Source organism: Ammodytes marinus (genome assembly GCF_949987685.1).
Source record: "Ammodytes marinus genome assembly, chromosome: 15".
Lineage (NCBI taxonomy): Eukaryota > Metazoa > Chordata > Actinopteri > Uranoscopiformes > Ammodytidae > Ammodytes > Ammodytes marinus.
In genome coordinates this window covers 15,873,323-15,892,871 of record NC_137219.1, presented here as the reverse complement: position 1 = coordinate 15,892,871, position 19,549 = coordinate 15,873,323, and the positions used below count along the sequence as shown (strand labels likewise).

General features: G+C 43.8%; 1 protein-coding gene across 4 annotated transcripts in view; it reads right to left on the bottom strand.

Annotated features, from left to right (window-relative positions):
- The window catches only part of LOC307262246 (latent-transforming growth factor beta-binding protein 2-like), an 86,590-nt gene that overhangs the window by 27,485 nt on the left and 39,556 nt on the right, over positions 1-19,549 (bottom strand). For 3 of the 4 annotated variants that reach the window (XM_080043065.1, XM_080043067.1, XM_080043066.1), the window contains exons 7-17: positions 18,867-19,129; positions 17,685-17,787; positions 10,109-10,183; positions 6,278-6,400; positions 6,020-6,184; positions 4,041-4,373; positions 3,150-3,169; positions 2,852-2,888; positions 2,329-2,388; positions 800-925; positions 168-296 (exon numbers count right to left, since the gene is read on the bottom strand). In XM_080043065.1, the coding sequence (XP_079899191.1) occupies positions 168-296; positions 800-925; positions 2,329-2,388; positions 2,852-2,888; positions 3,150-3,169; positions 4,041-4,373; positions 6,020-6,184; positions 6,278-6,400; positions 10,109-10,183; positions 17,685-17,787; positions 18,867-19,129 (1,434 nt within the window). The remainder of the gene's footprint in view (positions 1-167; positions 297-799; positions 926-2,328; positions 2,389-2,851; positions 2,889-3,149; positions 3,170-4,040; positions 4,374-6,019; positions 6,185-6,277; positions 6,401-10,108; positions 10,184-17,684; positions 17,788-18,866; positions 19,130-19,549) is intronic. The other variant, XM_080043068.1, reaches the window with a different exon arrangement.

Sequence of the window (19,549 nt, the reverse complement as noted above, 5' to 3'; positions counted from 1 at the left end):
GTTCCACAGCAAGAATAAGGGCAAAATGCTTTTTTTAATGAAGGGCGCTGACAGACAAGAACTTGCGGCACTCTTACAAAGAGTCTGGGAGCTCACAGCACCCTCTGATGGAGTTCATGTAGTGAAAACATTATGTCTCCTGTTGTCATTTTGTTGACGTGTCTCACCTTGACAGAACTTCCTGTTCTGGGTGATCACTTGGCTGTAGCCGCTGTGGCATTGGCAGGTGTAGGAGCCGTAGTTGTTCATACAGCGGCCCTTGCCTTCACATGGGTCCTCGTCACACTCGTTCACATCTGCAATGGGAGACAGAGAGGGAGAGTAGAAGAGATCAAATGCGACATACCCATTGCAGTTCCATTTCATCAGCGGGGACTGTTCCCTTTCCAAGCCCTAGACTTTTGGAGCTCCACCACTGTGCAGGCATGTGATGGACCGCAGCCCAGCCAGAGTAGAGCAGAAGCTTGGGCCAAGGCCTTCACCGTGAAGCATAGGGATCACAGCACTGTGGCAGATCTTTGGATGGCCCGCACGCTGTTGTCAGGCATCACGGAACGGGTCAACATAAACAAACGGATCCCTTTCATTTTTGGCTCGCTTGGCTTCTTTAGGGCTTCTGTGCCATGTGGTGTTTGGTGTTGAGGACTTGCTCGCACAGAAATGATGATAGACAGAGCTGCTGGGGCCTCGACTGTTAGCATGTGTGTGTTTGTGTGCCCGTACCGTCTATTTGAGTGTCCTACCGTTACCCCTTGTCTTACTCCATCTATACCTCTCTCTCCCATCCATTGTTGCTTACCAATGCAATTGGTCTGGAGCGCGCTGAGCTTGAATCCTGGCTCACAGTGGCAGGTGTAGCCGGTCTGCACAGGAACACATTTCCCATGGCCGCATATCGAAGGGGTGGTGGCACACTTATCGATTCCTGCAAAAAAAACACAGAGACAAGACGGGATACATTTTTGACTTGGGGTTACAAAACACAACAGACACTGTAAATGATTAAAAAAAACTACATTCCACTAACACATGTTGTTTTCCATGGGAACCTGTCCTGCTGTTTTTATAGGTGGGGTCCTGGATGAGGGGACAGGTTTTACAGCACTGTAGTGTTCTAACAGGTGGTATGGCTTTCTTACAAAGGGCTTGGCGAGAAAAAGGGTCACGCACGGTAGAGCACGACATTACTGTTGTTCTTGCCTGTTCCGTCCAAACTCACTGTGGTAAAACAAAGACATCAAACTGAGCCCCTGTGTCTGGCGGAGGAGGAAAAAACATCATGGCAGTGTAAGTGGATAGGAACTATATAGGATTACTGTGAATTCTCCTCACTTCCTTTATGTCTTTACTGCTCGTCCTCTCAGTCTCTCTGTCACCCAAATACACTTTAACCCTGCCTTCCGCTTCTCCTCCCCCACTCTTCATAAATCTGGCCTCTGTCCACTCAGGCTGGCTTCCCCTATCCAAGAGGAACACTCTTTCTTGGTTTCTCGCCCTCTCGCCCTCTGTGCAGCACGGCCTCTTCGAGCCAAATTGGCTCTGAGAAAATGGGTCAAATAAAAATCATAATACAAGCTCGCCACGGCTTAAACTCCAGTTAAGCCTGAAAAAATGTCTTATGAGACGGGCTGATATCTGCCAGCAGTTGACTGAGAGCATAAAATCTGAAGAGTTTAACTCCATGCTGCACTTGTGCATGGACGTCCCACCGCTCCATATCCACCTGTCAATCATGCACTGGTGAATTAAGATGCGTATCCAGTGTTTCAAGAGAGCCCTGTGTTTAAATCATGTGTTTTAAAGGTCACCTATTGTGCAAAATGGACTTTTTCATCCATTAATATGGGTCCCCGGTATGACAAGCCTCCCAAAGTATGAGATAAAAAAAACAACCCTCTCTCTTTTTCTTCACTTCCACCTATCCGAAAACCTGCATTCAAAACCCCCCATCAGATTTCTCTCCCCTTATGACATCATAAACAGGAGAACACCCCTCCCATTACCAATATAACTTAGCACTACCTCCATCTCTGATAAGCAAACAACCAGATAACCCTGAATCCAACTAACAGTTAGAATTTAACTAACAGTTACATTCAAATCGGTACTTAGATTTGGGGCCGATCAGAGCAGAATGGGCTTTTTGGAAATTGGGGCTGTAAAACGGAGCGTTTCCGACAGAGGCTGAAAAGAGGAGATTTGGCAAAGGCTCTGTGAGAAATATCAAGGTGTTTTTGAAATTACACCCTAAATACAATTTTGAACCTGAAAACAAACATGTGTATATACGTATATGTATATATATATATATGTGAATGTATGTCTTACCTGTTGATGTGTCCTTTGAATCTGGCCTCAGGTTGACGATGGAGGAGTCTGGAGGAGTCTCTGTGAAGAGGGAGAGATACCGGGTGAGTGTGAACCAGTAACACTGTAAAACACAGTAAATCCTCTTACTCTACAACCTAAACGAGACACTGCTTGTTTTCCTAATCACTACCGCTTTGGCTGTCACTCGCTGGCAGCTATTAAAAAAAACGATTTACTCTTTTCTCCAGGCTAAAAGCAGCACAATGACCAAACTAAATCAAGTAGACCCATTGAATGTAGACAACCTTCAGACTTTAATGTCAATGTTTTCACTGGCTCGAGGGCAGCGCAGAGGAGGACTGAGACTGCCACCGCTGTGCCAGAGTAAGACATTTCTAAAAAACACATCCCATGTTCGTGCCTGACTGAAACTACAATTGGCCCTTGAGCTTTCAGATGCTGAATCAAAGCACAAGAACCTGTCGATAGGTGAGGTAGTAGTGTTGTATGATTTGTTTCAGTAAAGCCAAGAGAAAAATACCTGGATGTTTCAGCGGTGAGTCAGTCACAACAGCTGGCTGGAAAACAAGCAAATTTGACTATGTCAAAGATTACATCAGACTTTGGTCACATTTCATCAGCAAACTCATGTTCGCACAGTGTGTCTGCTTTTGTCGTCACAGTCAGTGCTAATTAGTTGTGTGTATCCACCAAAATGTGGTCTGAATAAGTTATATAATCATAGCAAAACCTCCAGCTGAGATAGCTAGAGTATATCGTTCTAAGATAAACATTTCAAAGGCATGTGCCAAGACGTTGACAGGGAAGGGAGAACTTACCGGGCTCAGAATTTCCACATCTGCCACGAGAAAGAAAGAAAGAAAGAAGAGGGAAAGTTTATCAGTAGCAAAAACTTGACCTTCTGTTCGCATTAACAAGTACCATTACTGACTACACACAACATATACAACGGCCCATGTTCTACTTAGGCACTTGACTTGCAGCTTTGGAGGTCTTTATTTCTAATAAAACAAAGCTTACTGCACATTCATCCTCTAAACCCGGGAGAGAAAGTTGTATGACAAAAGCAGTGCAGACTACTGGCAAAGGAAAAATGTGCGAACAGAGTCAAGGAAATAGATATCTCTGTTAATGAAGACAAAATCCCTAAATATTTACAGAATCGTCTCCTCCTATAAATCAAGATGTCGGTAGCTTTGCCAATAAAGTATCTCACAAGTAATAAATGAGGAAGATACATTTCCAGAGAATCCTGAGGATTTGGATGTATGGCCAATGTGGATTACTTCTTGTATGCAACGCTGCTGCTCAGATGTTCAGAGGAGTTTAACTTTGATGGATGGGGGACATGAGCTCTATTCTCCAATATTCAACGTGGGACCATGCATTTATTTATGGAGATCAAAGCATCCTGTTGATGTTTAGATTGTCTTCAAAAAATGCTAATCCATTTCTCTCCTGCGGAAAATAAAAATCCCATTGTGTATCGCTCGGCTGCCCCTGCATTGTTTATGCCAGGGGTTGTGGTAAAAAATATGCAAGTGGTTAAGTCGATACCATGTTTGGATAATCCCAAGGCCCCTGAGATATGTACAGAACATTGAGCTGCAGTGACTGTTCATCACTCCATCATTACAGAGTAAAACGTTTTCCCAACGTCAAACTCAAATTTTAAGAGATTTTTGTACCAAACAACATTTCATTCTCACCTTCCGGCTGTCTAGGCGTCTCTCTGGCTGGGTGAGCGGGATGTGGAGGCTGATGTGGAGTGAGAGGGTACCGGGGTCCGTGTGGTGTGTCAGGGTACTCTGGGTATTGGTGGGGTAGGTGCGGCGTCTGTGGGTAGCTGGGCCGCTCTGGCACATGAGGAAGCGGCAGTGAGGGCTGGGAGGACGGAAGCTGAGGGAAAGTAGGGCTCTCCTCCTCCCACGACGCTCTGTTGCTCTGCAGATCCTCTTCCTCCAGCTGCCGGAAAGAAATCTGCACGTCGGAGCGCGAGTAGGTATATCCATGACCCGCCGGGCAGATCTCCTTGAAGTGATCTGAGAGCAAATACAATGAGCCATAGAAAACAGAATAGAATAGAAAATCCTTTAGTTTCATTGTACAAGTACAATGAGATGTGCAACTTCTCTTTGTCAATGATAATACAAAAAACATTCATACCATAAAAGATAACACAGTAAAATCAGTAAAAAAGGACTTCAAACAGTAAAAGAAAAAATGTATAATGTACATGTAGTGCAAATATAATAGTTCTCTTGGAATTTTCTTTTGGAATTTTGGAAAACATCACCTTTGTCTCCTAATCTCAGCCTTTTAATGTAATTGTGTGTCATATACCATAGGCCATCCGTGTAATATACTGTTATGTGACTGTGTGCCATGGAATGAAGGGGTCGAGTTTCGGCTATTGCTGCAGAACTAGCTAGCTGGCAGGCCAGTGACAAGCTGTCACAGAGAGCTACCAGCAAGGGGATTTGGAGAGACAAGGGGGATAGTTCTGCACACTCAAACAGACACAGCCATTTCCAGAGGGGGAAGTAGAAGATCGTGTAATGCTGACTGACCGTTGAACTCTTTGGTGTAAGGGCTCGCGAGTGAGAGGCTCACGGAGTATTGGCTGGCTAAATGATAGGAGGGAGACTGCACCTCTTTGTCTCAGAGCCCAACAAGACCTCAGCAATGGTGAATCCATTACAAGTGAGAAGCACTGTGTCCCCTACCTGACCTGGAATCAGCAACTCTACGCCAAAAGAGTCTGGAATAGAGATATGAGTAATGACAGATATGCGGTTGCTGTAAATGCTTGTGTAAATGCAGGAAACGTGGATATAATAGGCTACCGAATGATGATTTTAAAGTGGAAGGGAAATGAGGCTATATACGATCAGGAGCCACATCAGAGGAACCGGGGTGAATATGGAATGAAAGTGGAAAGGCTCCTGTTACCAAGTCGCAAGTAATGGGCCCGGCGGCTTTGTCCAGAACAGGGCTCTAACAGCTTGTCAGGCCATACAAAAGCCAGCATCCCGAATAATCAGAGGCTGTGCGTCTGTGTGCAGTGTCAATCCTGGCCTTAGCAGCACCATGGAGGTCTGTGTCTGCGATATCTGATCTGTGACTGTGAATCACTGGCCAGTACAGACACATCATAAAACCATCCTGTTTCTCTGAGACTTTGAAGATTAGATTGGTATGGGAAGAAGAAAAAAAAGATGACAACTATTTCCCATGTTTCACTTGGCCAAACTATTTATTTCTGCTGTGAAGCTTTGCTGGTCGATTAGTGGGGTTTCTCTCTGAGGATTGGAGTGATAACACAGGACTGACTCCCACTATTATGTAGCCTGCAAAATATGAAAACTGTTGTGTTTTTGGTCCTTTTCCACTCCAAACAGATTTGGTTATTTTGAACTGCTTCACAAGCCTGGCTAAGATCAGAATGGTGACCGAGTGGTAAATATGCTCTGCCTTTTCACAACCACTGCTATTCCTTGCACAAGATTGCATGTGACATTTTAGATCTGGAAAAGGGGTTTCACCCAGCAACATAGTCTTTCAGCAAGCAAAACCAGAAATGGAAGGTAAAGTTTGCAGATGGAAAAGATAAGTTTAGAATTCAAACAGTGTATGAGCAGTTTTGGGAGGATTCTAGACACATGTGGTGACTTTTGGACGACTTTACCTGATCCGGGCAAAGGACAGCGATCACACCCAGCGCCCCAGCCCTTGCCCACTCGGCTGCAGCAGCAGATCTGCTTGGTGATATGTTGGGTGAGCGGCAGGGAGCATGTGCCTGCTGACAGCGACCGGTAGCACATCGACTTCTGTTCGGAAACAGCCTTGTCCGCTGTGGGAGAGAAGTTGAAACATCCGTCACCTTCACAAAAAAAAGGCCGCAGCCTCGAATTATGTGTGACGTGAAAAAGGTGGCAATACTTACAGACACAGTGGCTCCTGGCAGCGTCTAACATGTAGCCTGTTTTACACGTGCACCTGTAGCTTCCTCGGGTGTTGAGACATTCAGCATTCTTGCAGATTCCAGGCAACAGGCACTCATTGATGTCTGTGAAAAACGCAGTACGTCATAGAGTATATACCCAGTTACATTCTTATTACGGAAATATTGCGAGGTCATGCATTGAACTCCCAATGAACCCCCTCAACTAAACTTAGTATGAGTATTGATATCAGTTTTGGTGTACTCCATTTCACATTGACTATACAGAGCTTTCATGCTTGCAAACCAGCAGAGATGATGTAAGGCGTCAGAAGTCATTTACATTTGAAAGGTGACAAAGTATTGCAAGTCCAAATCACCAACTGCTGAGGGGTGTTGAAATATGGAAAGTATCGGCCTTCACAATTGAATGAAAGCAAGGAGGAGTGATGACATGAAGGAGACGTGCACACTAGATTTGACAAGTCTAAACCGGAATACACTTAAAACCATATATTATATTCTGAACTCTCAAGGCTGTAGAATGCTTGCCTTTAAAATCTGGACAGTCAAAGCAGACAAAGAGGAAATCTCTTCCTTCTGCAACTTTCCTTTTACAGTGTCCAATAAGGTCACAGCATTCTTAGCTTACGTCAATGAGTGAAAGTCATAAAGAGGTTTTTTCCCCTTCCGTCTGGCCTGAATCGTGTGCTGCTGCAGTGATACAGTGGGCGCTGGAGTGTGCCTACTGCTCCAACAGCTCCCGAGCCACTAAGCCAAAGGGAGGTGAGCTAGCCAAGTCAAGTGCCAGCCAGGAGCATTGGGGGACATATTTCAGGCGCTTAGTCATGCGATCGCATTAGGTCCAGGCAAAGTTTGTTGTTCTACCGTGTTAAAGAAAGAGTACATCATTAGGTCTTTGCCTATTGCTTTGACAACTGGAACCCGACAGCTTGCCACCACAGACTTTCCCGAATCTAATTAATCCGGTTCATGTTTTGTTGTTTTGCTTCCTGCTGGAAAAAGTGAGTTTCTAAGGGATCAAGGCCGATCAATTCTGTGGTCTGAGGCAAATCCAGGGAATGCCTAAATGTTATTTTTGTTTGTTGTTGTGTCTTTTTTTCTGGTGCCTTTTGTTTCTTCAATTTCTCTTTTCACTTTCTTCAGTCTCTTAGGAGGTTCTAAAGCTAAAGCTAGCCTCATACTGTAATGACAAAGCCTCGAGCCTTGATGGTATGACAATGTAAACAAGCCTGCGTCTATGTTAGCAAAAGTGACCTGTTTGGATGAGTGGGGCTGAGGCGCATACTATGTGAAGACAATGAAGCAGACCACAGATGTCATGCCTGTTTGTGCTGATTTACTTGCTCTGAAGAGTAAGGAACAACAACATTCTGTCGGCAGGTAGTGGGAGGTTTGGTTTAAGCAGCATGCTATCTGGTCAGAGTTCAGGTCAGCGTTAGGCTCAGCCTTCATCACATGGGGTCTTTAATCCATGGTTGGGTTGAGTCTGAGATTAGTGCTATTGTTACAGTCTGCTGGTGAGTTGATCGAGATTGAAGCCGACTTTTTACGACAACCTGTCATGACCAGCGCTAATCTCAACATCTATTTTAAACATATGCTTGGTTGCTCTTGTTGACAAATAGTACTTGTTGTTAGAACTCACAGGAGTCCATTAACAGCTTTTATCATGGCTGTTTTTATTGTCTTATGATACATATTGATGATCGCAATAAAACAAGTTTCCTAAGTGTCGACCAGTCTGCTGCAACCTTGCTTTGACCTTGCCCGCTGTAAACCTTCTGGAAAAAACAAGATTCTCATAAACACCCAGAGCAATATTTATGGACATTGTTAAAGAAATTGGCAGCATTCCTCTCTTACTATGTATTGACAGTTATGGCTAAAGGGAGTACCTCCTGACTACTTTGGAAGTCTCAAACCAGACATAACTTATGAGGCCAAAAATGCATCCATTTAGAAACTTTGGATAGTGGGAATGAATGTCCTCAAAATACAGCCAAAGCAGCCATTACTGGAAAACTACATTTTCACAGGCAAATTCCTACTGTGTAACCTAAAATATCAAGGTCTCAACCTGCCAGTATTCTATACAACAAACATTCAGTGTTTTAAAACTTTGTGTAGCTTTTATTTAGTTAATCCCAAATGTCAAAATAGTTGTGCAAGATCCATGATCTCTTCTTTGAAGGGATGATGTATGAGTAATATGATCTGCTCCCAGCAACAGTTCACCAACCACCACAACAGAGACTGTACATTCATCTACAGGCGCCTTTCATCTGCAGTTACAAATGGCCAATTCAGCTGACAGATTCTGAAAAGCAGCTTCTGAAGATAAGCAATCGTCTTTGGAGTCAGACATCAGCGTATGGGTCTTGTGGGGCATCTTATCGTATCACAGTGTGGACGTCACTGACAACAAGGGTCAGTGTCCAAAGAAAGAACGTTAAATCGGGCCTGTTACCGAATATGAGACAAGCTCTGCTCTGTTCCAATAAAAGACACTGCAAACAGCTCAGACTGGGAACCCCAGTTTGGCAAGCACAACACTATCCCGATAATAATAATGACAACATCCTAGAAAAAGCAGGTTTTTGCCTCCTTGGCAGCTGTTGCAAGAACTGAAATTAGAAACAATTTTTGGGAATGGAGCAGCAGCTGAACGGCACAGAGACTTTAAAGCGCTCCAGTAAATATTGTTGGTAACTGTCAGCCTTGCTTTTTTGGAACTCAAGAAATGAGCAACTAAAAGGGAGGAACATCTTGAAACAATCACAAAAGAAAAGCGTGAATAAAAAAGAGAGATAGATTTCCACAGTTGCTGGCTGGTTCACACACTGTTGGGAAACAAGTGTGTCCTTGTCCACAGGTCTCCAGCTCAATCGTTACCTAAAAAACATCATCTTAAGGCCTACAATACTGTGCAGATCAGAAAACATGTTGAACTTGCTGAACCAGTGCATGAGGCCTGCTAAAGACGTAGTCAAAGCTGTCCAGTCGACCGTTATGCTGCTGCACTCCATGGGCTCCATAAGCATTGCCCTTTTGGATTATGACACCATTAATCAAGTCATCGACACGGCTCAAGTAGGCTGTCAGAAAAGCTACATTTTGTTGTTGAAAGTGTCAGCGTCTGTTGCATTTTTCACATATTAAATAGTGCATTTTTCCTGTGTCTCTCAGCCGAGGTTTATTTGTTCATGTTGAAATTCCAGTAATGTATACATAGACCGCCAATAAATAGCCTGAATTTTCTAGTGCAAGACTGTCTCCACTCCAGAGATGACACCGTGGGTGGTTAATGCTTCATGAAAATTCATGGTCTTTTCAGGAACAACCTAAATTTGTTTTGTACATATAGGAGATGACAGAGTTGACATTTAGCTGCTGGAACATTTAGGGAGGCTGAGCAACAAGCTGAAGCTTCCTTCCAAATATACAGAGAGCCACATTTACCATAATCACAGCATGCCGAACCATTCTCCACTCAGCACCCCAAAAGACCAATTAAAACAGCAGCCCCGGGTGCTTATTGGCTGCTGAACTCTGAACCCGCTCCAAAGCTAATTGTAAACTTGACCTGGTTCCCATAAGGCCCAGACGTACAGCAAGGAACACTTTTATAGAGGTCCCCATGGGGTCCATGGAAGCATGGAAACATATGGGTAGTAAGTTTTTATCACAGCCATGCCATTACTTTTAATATAAGTTATGCTTTTGCTATGGGTAAGCTACCTATTAAAATATGCAGTGGGTTAAATCATACAATAACTATGTAGACATTCTTCAACATATTATATAGCTTACCTTGACAGTGGGTGAGATTCATCCGTTTAAAGCCTTTGGAACATTCCACTTGTCCATTTGCAATCACTGCGTAGGCTGCAAACAGAAAGAGAATGCACAGCTTAAAAGGAGCAAAATGATCACACAGTGCTGTGCCTCTCTGTCACAAAGCATTGCATTCATCACAGAGGGAGAAGAGGAGTGCAGCTTTAGTATGGGGACCATATAAGTTACAGATGTGAGCATGTTGGCGTGAAGAAAAATGAGGGGGACCCACAGCTGGGCCTCGTGGAACTAGAGTGAGTGTATGGAAATGGATCCCCATCAAGCAAGTTTATAAGACAGCACTGCCATCCAGCAGAATGTAACGATAACACCCAACGTCATTTATAATCTTATTACCTATAACTCTTCTCGACCCCTAGGGACGGACGAAATAAGTGCTTACATCATAAATATGTTGAGGAAGCCTACATGACAGCCCTGACCTTTACCGTCAACCACAGTGCAAATCTATTTAAACAAGAGACTAATATTTTTTACTGTGCACACTAGGAATGACGATTAATGGATGACTCACTGGAAGGTGATTGGCCCAGAACTTCCCTTTTGCTTGTTTTGCCAAAGCAATAAAAATCATATGGTGTGTGTTTCAGTTGTGTACATAAAGGGGTTCACAGAAGTGCTGCAGTAAATAACGGGGTGTGTTTGTTAATGCCCCGGTGCCGCCAGAGTGACAGAGGCCTGAAAACATCATTTCATTACTCATTCGGCACCCATTCAAGCCCCAGCATGCTCCATTTAATGTACAGAAAGGTCAATGTAGCTATCATATGGCAAAGAGATAGTCTCTGCGTTTGAGTGTGTGTGTGTCTGTGCATTGGACGCAGAGAGCAAGTCATTGTGTAGGTGGTGCTATAGGTTTCCAAACAAAGTCAGGGTGATTAAAAGGAGCAGATCTTTCCATGACATAAACTGAGATGAAGAAATTTACTTCATATCGTATTGAAAGATGATCGGAGGGGAATATGTGGGATTTGGTGAGGAAAGCCCAAAGAATAACGACATGATTATTAGCATGACCGAACTGATTCTCATCGCTACATCCTGCTCATATTACAGCTGTTTATCAGACAGCTTAAAGCAGTAATGGTGAAATATTCGGTTCTACACCTGTAGCACATAAACACACTGGAAAACATTTTCTGCCAAGAGTTTAGATATATTTGGCGGCACAAGTTTGTTAGGTCTCAGCTTGAGCAGGTTTTTTAAATACATGAACATGACTACCAACACTTTGCGACTCACATAAAACAGGAACAAGTTACCCTGATGACAATCTTTACACTATGGCCAGAAAAAATTTGATTTCACCAGAGTAAAGCATTGTTTGAACTCGCTGCCACAGCGACGAAGAGTTGAAACCAGAGGTGACACATGCAAGAAACTATAGTTACAGCCTTGCCAGTGAAGAATACACATCTCTTCCCCTGGCAGAGTGCACTGGGAGAGGGAGAAAAGTTGCATTGTATTTGTGACCAAAGCTTCAGAAAACCATGGCTAGCTGGATGACTGATTGCGGGCAAGCGCATCCAAACAAGATCCAATCTCTAAAACCCATCAGTCCTCTTCCACCACCTATGACACCCCAAGAACTAAGAACAATAGCTAGCACATACAATCTCCAGAGTTACCCCAATTTGTTTTCCAAGATCAGTGATTCACTTTTAAAAGTTGGAACATGGAAAGAATTAGATACTGCACGAGTTAAGGCTCCCAACCCAGTGGCAAGAAAACAAGACTTACAGTAAGTCTTCAATGTGTGCAGGATACCAACACAGCCATCCTGTACACATCTAACGTCAATAGAAAAAACCTCAGTCACGAGTTTGTGTCATTTTCCCAGGAGTGACTGGAATGTGTGCTAAATGAAGACTTTCTGGGAACGTGGTCCTGGAAGCTGAGATATGTTTTGTTCCTGCTGTGACCCAGTGGACCAGGCAGAGCCAACGTACCTGAAGGTTGACAAAGCTTAAGTGGGTCAGCATGAAGGGGGAACTGTGTCAATGTTCCTGTCTGCCCACCTCCTCATCTTCACCCGCAACCTCCTAATCCGCCTTTCAAAGTTTCTGAGTAATGAGCTGTTGTGGTAGGGCGGTGGGCATGCCGTCCCGCAGTGTCGGGATCATGGAAAGTCTGGCCTGAGTGACAGCAGGGCGCACATGCCAAGGGGAGCCCAGTGGGGGAGGTCCGGGTGTCTCAATAAAGCTTATTAGCAGGGAGGTGAGGACCTCTGCAGTCAGTAACAACTTCAACATAAATCTGAGAGACAGCTCATTTCAAAACTCCCTTCTTCTTAAAATGGCTTGAGGAAAAAGATTTAAATGTTGCAGAGGTCCTGAGCACTTTAAAACCTAATTATGCAAGAAGAATCACACAGACATTGAACAGTGATGTAAAATTGGCATGTTTGTAAAACTTTCTTTACTCATAGGATCTAATTTGACTGAGTGTACTCATTTCTCATGCGCTTCTGGGACTCAGAGTGTTTTCAGACTTCAGTTCAGTAGACCTATACTGTTCCCAATAGGGCAATTTGTTTGCAGTAAAGTTGAAAAACCTGCTGAAACTTAGCATACACAGGTCTCATAAAAACGGGTTACCTTCTGTAAGATGCTACCAAGAGTCTTGTCTAGGCTACTGTATCAGCAACTCAGAACGATGACGTCTGAACATGCACATCAAGAAAAGGTGTTATGCACCAGGGGGACTAAATATCAGTGACAGCTTGGCCACTTTGTTTTCGTTCTCATCCTTGTTTCTACAGTCATTTGTGTTGGAAAACATAGTTACACAGGCAGTGGCTTGCAAGAGTGAGCTCAAGCTGCGCATCATTAGTGTCACCCTTGGTTACAAGGACTTGTAGACCCAGACTGGTCTGTATCCACTGAGCCCACAGGCAGAAACTCCCAATTGTTGTCTATCCATTTAGCCCAGTTCAACAAAAGACTTTGTCACCCCTTACTAATTTATTTCCGTCTCTATACAATTGTGTTATGCATTCCACTGGCAATTGTTCAATAATATTTGCTTGAATTCCCTGACCTGAAAGTGTGGTTCAAATTCCTTGGAGCTTCTCGATTGGTGGCACTGTCCTAAATTAAATCGGAATAAATCCCTCGGGTCTCTTTTCAACATGAAAGTAAAATTTGCTCCATGCAGGGCGCTTATGAGGGAATTCAAATGAAAAGCCAGCTTATGCAAAATGAGAGAGAATGTAAAGAGAGAAGAAGGCAGGAGGCTGAGAACTGAGAGATTTTATAGACAGATTGGTTCCTCAGCTGTAGAAAAATCCTTAATTGCTAACTTGGTACAATCACTCAGCAGACCACCCGGCCCGGCTGTTCTCCTAAGACGATTGAGGGTCTGTTCCATCAATCACAGGGCTCAGAGTCCTTCACCAACTTCCCCAGGGAGCTGCCTGGGAGGCAACCGTGGTGTTGGGCTTCTCCCCTTAACTGGACTGATGCCATCCACAGGACTGTCTTCCTTTCCACTCCATTGGGGGCCATTATAAAGGAAAAAAAACAACACCGAAGGCCAAGTCTTCCTCAGGACCCTTTCCAGCAATTTACTTTCTGACATGCCGCCACGGGACAAACTGGTGCCGCAAAGGGAAAACCAGAAGCAAACAGAGCTCTTTAATGACCATGGAGGGTTTTAGGTTATTTGGGTCTCTGGGGTGGCAAAGCCATCGCTTCTTGGCATTTGAGCCAATGCTTGATTGGAGCAAACAGCTTAATGGGAAGTAATTTGCTTTCAAAACAGAATGTCTGCTTGGCACGCACCACATTTTCCATTCTGACATGGCCCATGTTATATGCCCTGTAAATAAGGTGTCCCTGCTAATGTAAAAAAGGCTAATCCATTAGGACACATGGGAATAATACTAACATCCTCCTGCTGATACATATAGACACAAAACCAAGCTACATATTATTTGTTCTATGCTTGTAACAGTCTCGGCTGTATGTCTGTATCATATTGCTTAAAAACTACCAATGTTAAGCCGCAACAAAACGGCTTTGATAAAGGGATTATTTAATCTTTCTGCAACATTAAATTTCTACTCAAAACATACTTTTCTTTGTTTCTATTCACGAAAGTATGCGTTCAACATGTCTGTTTGTAGTTAAACAATTTTGCTTAACGCCCTGCTTCCAAGATGCTGATGGTAATGTAACCTGCAGCGAACACACATTTAAAACAGACCCACATTCCTCTATAATTTCCAATTCACTGTGGAATATTAACCACTCAGGCGAGTTCCAAAAGAAGTCATGCCACGGTACGTTCCCAATAAATAACTTCTTAACTCAGCTTGTATCCAATTAAGAAATGCAACACAAACTATATATCCAACGGCTTCAAACTGGGATTTATATCTCATAGTGGTCTGCTCGGCCCTGATTGGCTACACTTCTGCCTGGCTAATAGATTCCATAATACTAAAAGTAAGTCAACATCAATGAATCAAATGTTGTCAAAGATATGTGACGTCTCCATTGAATCACCATGCGAAGTTGCTATGGAGCTGTTCCAATGCATCTGTTCTCTTGCTGCCTGATCCTGAAGGCAAAGTCATTGCATCTCTGTTTTTTGTTGTAATTAACAAGTGTTCATGTTTGATCAGCATTAATAAAAAGTAATAAGCGCGTGCAGGCTTTGGCCCCTCAATGGATGTCAGATTAAAGGTCTGGGGAATAGATGGGGCCGATTTGGGAGGGATGTGTTCATGTGGGAAGAACAAGTCGTGGAGCTCTGTACAGGCCCCCTCCTTCTTTTGCCTCATCTGACTTCATTGATCTTAATAACCTCAAGAAGAATAGCATCGTAATTACATAGAGGAGGGGCGAGTGAAACAGGCCAAACAACTCCGACAGATAGAGGTGGAAAAGATGGCGGAGCAAGGCACAGTGCTAGGGCAGTGACATCATGATGACCTTGATGACCCAGGGCGGCAGAGTTTGAGGAATGGAAGGCTCCTGTGGGGTGTGGTGGTTACTCTCGGCCCCGGGGAAGTCTGATCTGGCTCCCTGGGAAGCCTCACAGCATCGCAGACGGAAAGAGTCACCGAGAGGGAAGCTGCCCAGCAATGACATATGGGGAGACAAACGGCTTTGTGGAATTCCACTAGCTGTGAAGCTTATAGTGAAGAGAAAAGGGCTTCCAGCACAATTATACGGAGTCATGCCAACACTACTACAGTATAGGTCAGACTCTGGCCACAGCAAATGGCCTTCAATGTGCTAAGCAAGGGAACCTCGGATTACTTCAGTGACAGAAACTCATGCTTAAGTCATCTCCAGAGTGACTTAAGAACAACACTATCCTCCTGGCTTTTTTCCTTTTCAACGATAAACCTCCGCCTAGACGCTGCAATGTGCTTCTTATGGGACTTGTGCAACCAAATGGCCTCAGGTCCCACTTACCAACTTTCATAATCACTTGACTCAACGAGAAACTGGTTAGCTGTCGTGCTTGAAGACGACCCCCACACATCAGTCACTTATTCCCATCCTAGATTGAACCAGTTTTGCAATTCAAACAAAGTGCATTGCAGATTTAGCTTTTTTTTCACTCCACCTCATCATTAGAACCAGAGGGATTGAGCTGACTACAGCCTGTTCTGGTTGATCTGGATCTCATTACCACCCAGGAATCCTCAGCATGCGACTTTAAAAGGCACTGGCTCCTAGAGGCTTCGGCTCCCACCGAGATGGGGCACACTGGCATTCATGCCTCTAAACATCAGACCTCCTTCACACACACGCATACACACAGAGACATATTACCATATGTCTGCAAAAGCGACAAAGTCCTAGGTGTATAATAAAAAATAATAAAGCCAATTATATGTTGTCATATGTGCTGACATTCATATACACACAGATGGACTGCAACAGCAATAAGTCTATAATATCAGATGATACTTGACCATTCACTATATTGAATGAGGCTGATGCAAATATACAGACAGTGATGTGGACACAGGATAGGTCAAAATCGAATAGTATAGATATCTTTACTACTACTGCCTGCAATATAACTGCAGCCACTAAAGTGTGGTTGTAATTGCATTTTCTATAAATCAAATCAAATTAATAGGGAAGAAATGCAATTGCTCTCAGTCATCAAGTGTTTTTTGTCACCAGCTATAAAATAACCAATGGTAGCATCTATACCCTAAAATACAAACTGGGCTTTTCCAGCATCATTATCACATTCTTAATTACAGAAACAGGAGACTGCTCTGAAGCTATATGGCTTTTCCCCTCACTGCAAGCCTACAACCGACCCATTCACATTTAAATAAGAAAAGCACAATTTTTCAGTCACTTTTGTCTCCAGGTTGTATATCATCCCTGTCAAAAACGTCAGAAAGCAAACATCCTGGCCAGTAAGGAAGGAATGCAGCCGAAATAGATAGCCAAGTGTCTAAAGTGAGAACAATAACACTCGGGAGGAATTCAAAGCATTTTCTTATTAAAGCTCTCTCGAAGACTTCTGGGACATAGTACATGACTTCATTTTTACTTATATTTTTCTCTCTTTCACTCCCTCTCTTTTTTCTTCCCTGCCTGCGTGTGACCTGGGACCTGGGCCTACAGTATGCGGAGCCCCAACACATTCATAAAATTGAGCGAATGGGGTATTCACTTTGCTTCTCCCCCCAAAACTTCAAAGGACGGAGCAGAGGAAAACATCTGGGAGCTAAATAGATTGGGGCCGGGGACTTAGGAAGAGCGGGAATCTGGCATGCCGGGGGAGATACAGAGTGGGAGAGAAGAGAACGGATCGGCATCTATGATGGATGGAGGAGAGAAAAGAAGGATGATGTCTGCTTCTGATTAAGGTCCAGTCAGACATTAAACAGTGTACCAGGACTTTGACAGTCAATTGACATCTGTGGGCATGGCCGTTATATGATCATATGTTAGTGTCCCCATGAGCAACTGAAGCTGCTTCCCATGAGGGGTAAATACAGAGTCCTGCACCAGCATAGGGGCATAACCATACCCTCCAAAAAACACAGAGATGTCAGGCCAAGTGAGATTTTCCATCTCCATTGAAGGGTGTCACCACCCACCCTGCCTGCCGGCATGCAACCACCCTGCTGCTGTTTCTCAAACCTACCGCAGCTTTGGTTGGGAAGCCGCTTAACTGTGGCTGTTCATTTCCTCACTTTTTCAAGGCCACATTGGCTCGATCTGCCCGCAGGGTGGGTGGCACTCCTTCCAAGCTGTCATCCTCATGCAGCTAAAAGTGTTATGCTTTTGCTTCCCGGATTTGTTTTTAGGAAAGGTGAAAACTACTTAATTTTTACAACTGGGTGCTTCAGTCATTGGAATTGCTAGGACCTGTGATAAGAACCCGGCAAGCATAGAAAACTGCTGCTAAGTAATATAACAGACATAAAAACTAAATATTAAGCACAATGAAACAAGAGCGCAGCCATGTCCTGCTGTTTAGAACCATTGTAAATAACGATACCAATATACCATTGGCACAACATAAAATAATGGTCGGGGCTTACCTGGTTTGGTTGGACACTTTTGGCACTTGTTTAGACCCCAGGAAGCGCCCACACTTCCACAGCAATCATCTTGTTTGGTCAGGCCAGGCAGAGGCTTGCCACACTACAACAACATATATCTGTGTTAAATCTAAGAAACAAGTTTAAGAATGAATGATACATGTTTCTCATGCATGCTTGTTTGTGTGCAAATGTATGTGTATGTTGGCAAGGTCAGAATGTGTAAGAGTGTTTGTTTCAAAGTGTGCATGGAGGCCTATCTACAATGAATCAGTGAACAAGACCCATCTGAGGTTTGTAAGTTGGAGGAGGACATAACACTGAGTCTCAAGTCCAGTTATGAACCTCCTGGAATGCCTAATTAAGGCACTTGGCTAATTGTGAGAAGAGATTTCTATCAGACCTTATTCATTGGATTTTTGGCCGGTGCAGATTTATGAAACTAAAGAGGCAACAGAGAGGACATTATTCTGGAGAACACCCCACTGGCATACTGGCAGGAGAAGAGGGAAAACTGCTAAAGCTTTTGTGCGCTCCTTTTCCAGGGCAGTTCTATTGGGGTTCTGAAAAATCACTGTGACTGGAAGATTTGATTACAAGCTCTCTATGGAACCAGGGTATAGAAAATGGGAGCTTCAGTTTAGCGCGAACAAACTCGTTCAAGGATGAGTGCTGGCAAAAACAACTTTACTACAGATCTGTGTGTTGCTGCAACTGCAAAGCTAAAGGATAAGCTACGCCTTATCACAGCCAACACATAGATGCAGTGTTCATATAAACCAATTGTATGCAATTATCCTGACTATACAAAGTACAGTAAATCTCCAATGCATGATATACTGTTTGCATGATGCCATACATACTGTACATATAAACATACCACAAGGAGAATGGTTCTAAAATTGGCTGGATTTCAAGCTTAACCCCAGACCTCCTGAATGCATCCTAACTCATAACATGCCTATGTTGGGAAACTGATGGAAAATGAGATGACCAGTATAGTCAGAGCTCATAAATCCTAGACTTTATATAAATCATAGCCACAGAGGTTCACTTCCTGGTTGAAAAAGTAGGTATCAGAGCGTGTTATGGAATGGAAACAACACTTTCTCCCACTGGTTTCAACACCTACATTGGGCTTGGAGAAAGTGTACAGTACTTTTTAATGGCTGATCGCAATACCTGTCCATCGACTGTTTCCTGAAAGCATCTTCCCACATGTCCATTCTGACGGTTGTGTGGTCTGGCCTGGCCATGGCTATTTCCATTTCCGTTGGTGTGTGGTTCATGCCCATTCCCAGGCTGGGAGCGCTGCTGGACAGAGTGAGCCCCCTCTGTGGTGGCCGGCCTCTGTCCAGGCTGGACCCGAGCGACTTGGTGGATGTGGACTTCGGCCTCTGGAGGGTGCTGAATGTGGACGTTCACCAAGGATGGGTGGAGAGACACTGGAGGGGGAGGGACCCAAAGTTCATGTAAGTTAGTGGATAGTTCATAGTTTCAAATGTTCAATCATTTTAGTGGAAGCATTCTCAGCCATGGGGGAAAACTGTTTATATTCAAACAGCTACCAGCTAACATCCTGCACAGACTTGTTCAACCAACGCTAACAGTAGCTTGCCTAAACACCAAGTTATGAGCTCTACATGGGGAATCCCCAGCAGTGAATATGCGATTAAGGTACTACTAAACAACAACAACACCAAGAGTTTTGGATTCTCTGGTTTGAATCAAATTTATGACCAAAAACATATTTGTTGAGGAGTTAAGATGATGTTGCAATGTGGAGAATGAGCTATTTTGTACTAGTGACAGAAGGGAAGCATCTATCTTCAGGGAGTGCCAAGGTTTTCTCCCAGAACCCTGAC